We start from the raw sequence: 5,979 nt of genomic DNA on the forward strand, positions 1-5,979 counted from the left end.
CTATTTTCACTGAACAAAACAACAACCCTCTGACTTTCGTTGTACAGGGAAAAAAGGCCATGTCATTTTTCAAAAAGTCTTCTTTTGTGTTTCACGTAAAGAAAGTTATACAGGTTTGGAATGCCATTTTGGAGTGAACTATCTCTTTAAATAAAATAAAAAAAACACTAGTTAAGTACTCCAACATATCAACAATTTGTGTTAAAAATATATGTGTGATCAGTCACACTGAAGAGTCTGTAAGGCACAGCAAAAAAATAAATCAGTAGCAACAGCAGTAGTAACATTCAGTAGCAGTCAAGGTACAATGTGTGTTGGGACACAGCAGTGAGGTAAAAATGTCAATTTAAATCAATATATCAGTCTAGAGGCTGGCCAGGGGAATATAAGATCAATAGTTACAATCAGAAACCCCTTTCGCAGATCAAGGGCTGGCTACTTCTTCTGTATGCTGTCCTTACAGGCCCACAGCTTTTCCCTGTGTGACAAACTTAAACAGTAGCCAATGGCCTTCTCAGTTTCATTGATCCTCTTTCGGAAACGGTCTCTGTCCCGTGCAAACTCCTCCCACGGTCCCTTACGAGATGCTTGAAAAGCAAAGGACCAAGCTTGCATCTTGTGGACTTGTACGATGGGAGAAAATTTCACCTGGAAAACATTAGCAACATGCTGTTATCAAGCAATGACTGTCAGCTGACATGTTGTCTAAAGCGCCATAATGGGTGCGGTCAGATTAGCGAATTTTTGCCAAAATTTTGCATGCAAAAAGGTCAATAGTGTTGCGACGTATGAAGCACAGCTCACACAAAAATCACTTTCAAACCAAGCAGCTTTCTATCGGTCAGTGTGGCAAAATCTGCATGGAGAAATGGAAATTCCTAATCGCGAAACAAGAGTGACCACACCTTTAGACTGATAATTACCTTCTTAACAAGGGCAACATTTCCTCTGGTTGCCCTGAACAGCAGTAAGACCAACATGTCTTCTCCATGGCACCACTGATAATGTCTCAACGGGTAATTTGTGGCAGCAATGGCGAGCAACTTTACTTGGCGGTAACGGCGGCTTTGAGTGCCTTGAAGATTTTAAGAGTCTATCGGTTTGATTTTGTGTGTTGTCACTGGGCGAGTCATGTATTGGTGCTGCTGGTGAGCTTTGAAGAGGGGCTCTGAAATTCAGTGGATGATATGGGTCATCATTCTGAGAAAGGGACCTCCATAAGGCCTCTTCTTCTTCATCTTCAGAACCTGGTTTGGAAGAATCGGAGCCTGTGGACACAGTGGACTGTGATACAGTGGGACTTTCAGCCTTTGAAACCACCTGTGGTTTGCTTTTTTCAGGAACCGCACTGGACAAACATGCTTTGAAGTGTAGAGGGTGATATGGATCCGTCGAGCTGGTTAGAAGGTCCCAGAGTTTGTCATTCTCCTCTCGTTCTCCTTCAAAACAAGAGCTGTCTGTGCTTCCCCAGCTGAACTCACTGTCTGAGAACTGACCAACTGACTGCACTTGACATGGAGCTCGGACATCCTCTGTAGATGAACTACATGAATCAGGATCACCGATGGGCTTCTGATGCTTTACAAACTCCTTTGCTGAAAACCCGGACACATGTGCAGTAAATGTGCAGGTGTTCTCGGCGCATTTCCTCTCTGATCCTCCTAATATGCTCCAGTCATATCCATGATTCCACATGGAGTGATCTCCGATATAGAGGTCTTCAGTGTCATTGAGACACTCGGTTGCGTGGGACACAAGGTCGTCCACTAAGGAGCAACAGAGTTCATCTCCGACCAAACTGGACAGGACAGCTCTGGAGTGGGAACTCACATCAAATGGGTCCCTGGCGAATTTGGAAAGTGGATTGGAACCCCCGACCACTATGTTTTTGTTGTTTTCAAACAAGGATGAGAGCAGGAAACCGTCAGAAGGGTCTCCTGACCCGCTTGTCATGTGCTGAATGTGTTGCCCTGTCTCGTCTGTAATTCTCAGATGGACCTCAAACCTGAACATCTGGAAAACTGGGGACCAAACAAAGAGTTACTGGATGGATGCATAAATGAATGAATGAATGATGTGTTTTTAATCAATAATAAAATGTTAAAATACTGATAGAAAAAAAAATCATATTTAAAATACTGATAGAAAAAAAAAAAGTTTTTGTTATTTATATTTTATGAATAGTTTTTTTAATTTGTAATTTAATAATAATAATAATAATAATAATATGTCCTTATAATATGCAAAGTATATTACAAAATAATAAGGATAAGTAAATTAATAATATAATTATAAATATGTATAATAAAAGATGTTTAATTAATAAATACATGATTAAATTATAAAATTAAATACTACTAATAAAAATAGTAGTATAAATATAAAATAAATATATTATATTGGTAATTTTATTTTAATAAAACATATTCATGAAACTTCACGTTTGCTCTAGAACATTTGAGTTATTTGGTTTTACTAAAATTCAGTATTGCATTAATGTTTTCTTTATACGTTTTTCTCACTCTCCTCTAAAGAAAATATTTTGTAAATAATTATTTTAGTCGTTTTGGATAAAAGCTGAATGAATCTAAATATACACATTTTGTATCAAATGCAACTGAACTGATCAACAATGCACTTTTTCATTTGACAATTTTCACGCAGTTTGCACTTTTATTCTATAAGAATAATGCATCTATACAGCGATCTACATATAGATAACTGCATCTATACTGTAAATAGAATTATGTAATCCCGCAATGGCAAAGCATAAGAATAGCAAAACATTTTAATGCAAATATATGAATCAGTAACACCAGACTTACCCGTCATCAAGGTGCAGCAGATGACCTGGACCAGCAGCCGCAGGTGCTCCCACAGCACCGTCAGGATCTGTTTAGTCCAGGGCAGAAGCATCATGCCGCTGTCCCCGAAGCGCCGCAGCGCGGTCCGCTCCGCTCCGCTCCCTTCCATCCTCAAACAATACGCTGTCACGTATTCTGATATTCGTCCCTTGGTTTTGTTACTCTGTAGTAATTTATCGGCTGATGTTTGAAGTTTGCTAACCACATCTTCCCAGATATGTGAGCGTTAACTCCGAGCGAAAGCTGCTGAAGTCCACATGATCACCAAGTCCCGTTTACAGCACCTCCAAGTGAACGCGTGCCTGTGAAAAACGACTCCAACTTAAGAAAGCGCTCGACTATAAACAAATATCTCCAGCCCCCGCAACCGTGCGACCTTTGATTTGATCGCTTCTGTGTTACTCACATTGGCACCGCCCTCTTTCGCAACAAACCACGCCCACACGATGCTTCTCCCAGTGACGCATGGTTTGTTGTCCCTTGTGAAATATCATGAAACAGAGGGTTTACATATTGCTACTATTACATCACGCAATTACGGCAAGCAATTTTATATTTAAGACACTTAATTATTTAATTTATTTTAATGATAAAGTAATGATTGAAAAATTAAGAAAAAAATAGTTTTTTTTGCACTCGATACGTCGTGACTGGATCCAAGCTGTGAATTCTGCTCTCAACCAAGATGGAACTTAATATTTTTGTATTGTATTAAAGTAAAAAAATTAATTATGCACTAAAAATAACTTGCATCGGATTTCAGATTGCAACTAAAACCTCATTAAACTTGCTAATTATTGCTGAGGCAAATTTCAATCCTTGTTACTGCTTCTTGCGTCATACTGTACATTACACTGTTGTTTTTGAGCAATGCTCTAACTTACTAATGTTACTGAGAAAAAAAAAACACTTGGAAAATTACAAGAGATATAACTTCCAGTACAATATGTCAGATGGCACATTAATTTAATCTGTAACGAGACGAAGTGCAGCCCATTACACTTAATGAAACTGTCACATAGATTACAAATGTAGGCTAGCTTACTATTATGCATAATATTTAAAATTGAAACTTAAGTTAGTGTTTTCATTAATTTTCCTGTGTGCATTACAAATATTTGTGATAATTAGGCTACATTACAATAGTCAAATAAAAATACAAATCATATGTATGATTTTAATCTATCAATGTATTATTTGATTGGAAGCAGATGGGATTCATTATCATCTCTATCCCTTTGCACTGTTTTTCTATCCTCCAAAATACAAAATGTACATGTACAGCAGCCCTGCGTGACTGTCAAGGAGAGTGTCTTATTGTATATTCTTATTTATTTGTAACCCTCACTCTGGAGACGAAGTAAATGTGTGCACTGGCCTGACTGCTTTCTCACAGCAACAGCCGGTTTAATGAGGTGGTGCAGAAACGCTGGGAGATCTGACGTCAGGCCTTTTAGACCTTTAGAATTTTACTGCCACTTACAAAGTGCACCTGGGCCACACCACAAGAATCCCTAAGGTTCACACCAACACCTCAGCAGAAATCATTAGTGTGTGAGGGTCAAAGCTTTGAAGGTATAGTCCACCACAAAATGTGTGATGGTCAGAAATAATTTGTGTGTGAGGGTAAAATTTTTGATGGTATTGTCCATATCATTTTATTTTTATGATGTTTTGTTCTGTGTGATTTTGGTTTTTGTTTTTTTTAGAAATCATACAGGTTTGGAACACAATCTCCATATTTACTCAACATACAGTAGGTAAATGATGAAAGAATTTACTTTTTTGGGTGAACTAACCCTTTAAGATGTGTTCTTGCACTTCTTCAAATGGCAGCTTTAGCCACAAATCATCAGTGTTGTTAGCGTTATCTAAAACTATTAAAATAATTTTAATCGTTCATTTAAATTAAGCTGAAATAAAATACAATTAAAGTATTAGAAGAAAAAATTAAAGTTAACAAAAATTAGAAATATTTCTTTGGCAACAAACTAAAAAAAAATTTTAAGCTGAAGTGCCTAAATTACTAAAACGGATTTAAAAAAAAGTTAAATAGTTAATAAAAATGACAAAAGCACATAAAATTACTTAAAACTTAAAAAAAAATCAAAAGGGTAATTAAAAAATATTAATAATTACTATAATAGTATATAGTTAATACTAAAATAACACTGGAAATCACAGCATAAAATTAACTCGTCTTCATCAATGATATGACTATTAAACCTACTTATAATAATATAATAATAAAATAAAAACAAATCGCTGTATAACAGAATGCAAATTGTTTCAGAATGATATGAAAATATGAAAGTATGAAAGTGCAATTGGATAAATGTATACAAGTTTATGAAGTTAATGGAGAAATTGTTTATTGAAAATACTTCAATAGTTGTGTGTTTCTTGCCTGCCCCCTACTGGTTCAAGTATATTTTTATCCATTAAAGAAACCTCAGAACAAAGTATACAGAGAGGTGTTCAAAAACCTTTAATTTTCCTTAATAGAGAGACAGAATTACAGCAAACATTGATTCGGTCAGGTTAAGATAACCAATAAATAACTGGCCATGTTAATATCCATTCAAAATGTATTTTTGACAGTCATAAAACAGCGAATCAAGTCACTATTTTCAGAGTTAACGCTGACAATCTTGTACATCTTTTTAAAAAAGCCTGGTAAACTCATAGATTAAGATTCAGCTGAGTTCTGGCAGTAGCTTTTAGCCACATGTGCCGTTCCCTTTTTAAAGAGGGTTCATTATACAAATTCATTAGTGCCATTAAAAAACAGCTTGACCAACTCTGATCACTCCATGGGAAGTACATACTACATTATCTTACAAAAACATGGCCTTTTTTTTAAACAAATGTTGTGATGAGAGGGGAGATGATGGGAGGGGGTGTTGTGGAGGCATGTTGTTGTTTTTCTAAAGGGAAGTGGTCGCGAGTTTGTTCAGTTCATTTGGCACGATATCAAAAGCACAGTGAACTCTGCTGTGCTTGTTTTGATAGCTCAAAACCTTACAGACTTTTACTGTTTCTTATTTGCATATGTAGAAAAGGAAAGTGTAAAAGTGAGCAGTTTTAAAAATACAAGTGTCGATCTCTATATATA

At 36.3% G+C, this 5,979-nt stretch overlaps 1 protein-coding gene across 1 annotated transcript; it reads right to left on the bottom strand.

The window, feature by feature from the left end:
• On the bottom strand, positions 1-3,316 carry LOC109073468. The gene is made up of 3 exons (XM_019089587.2): positions 2,826-3,316; positions 924-2,021; positions 1-648 (listed from the first exon to the last, which is right to left on the bottom strand). The coding sequence occupies exons 1-2, from the start codon at positions 2,971-2,973 to the stop codon at positions 928-930; spliced, it is 1,242 nt and encodes a 413-aa protein (XP_018945132.2). The 5' UTR covers positions 2,974-3,316; the 3' UTR covers positions 1-648; positions 924-927.
• Positions 3,317-5,979: the final 2,663 nt, after the last annotated feature.

Source organism: Cyprinus carpio, chromosome A18 (genome assembly GCF_018340385.1).
Source record: "Cyprinus carpio isolate SPL01 chromosome A18, ASM1834038v1, whole genome shotgun sequence".
Taxonomy (NCBI): Eukaryota; Metazoa; Chordata; class Actinopteri; order Cypriniformes; family Cyprinidae; genus Cyprinus; species Cyprinus carpio.

What these genes read in the sequence shown, in the direction of transcription:
- LOC109073468 (XM_019089587.2), bottom strand. Translation starts at nt 2,973, where the DNA reads ATGGAAGGGAGCGGAGCGGAGCGGACCGCGCTGCGGCGCTTCGGGGAC. An exon ending in CTGCTGCACCTTGATGACGG is followed by an intron (nt 2,022 to 2,825) that starts GTAAGTCTGGTG and finishes TTTGGTCCCCAG; the next exon opens with TTTTCCAGATGTTCAGGTTT.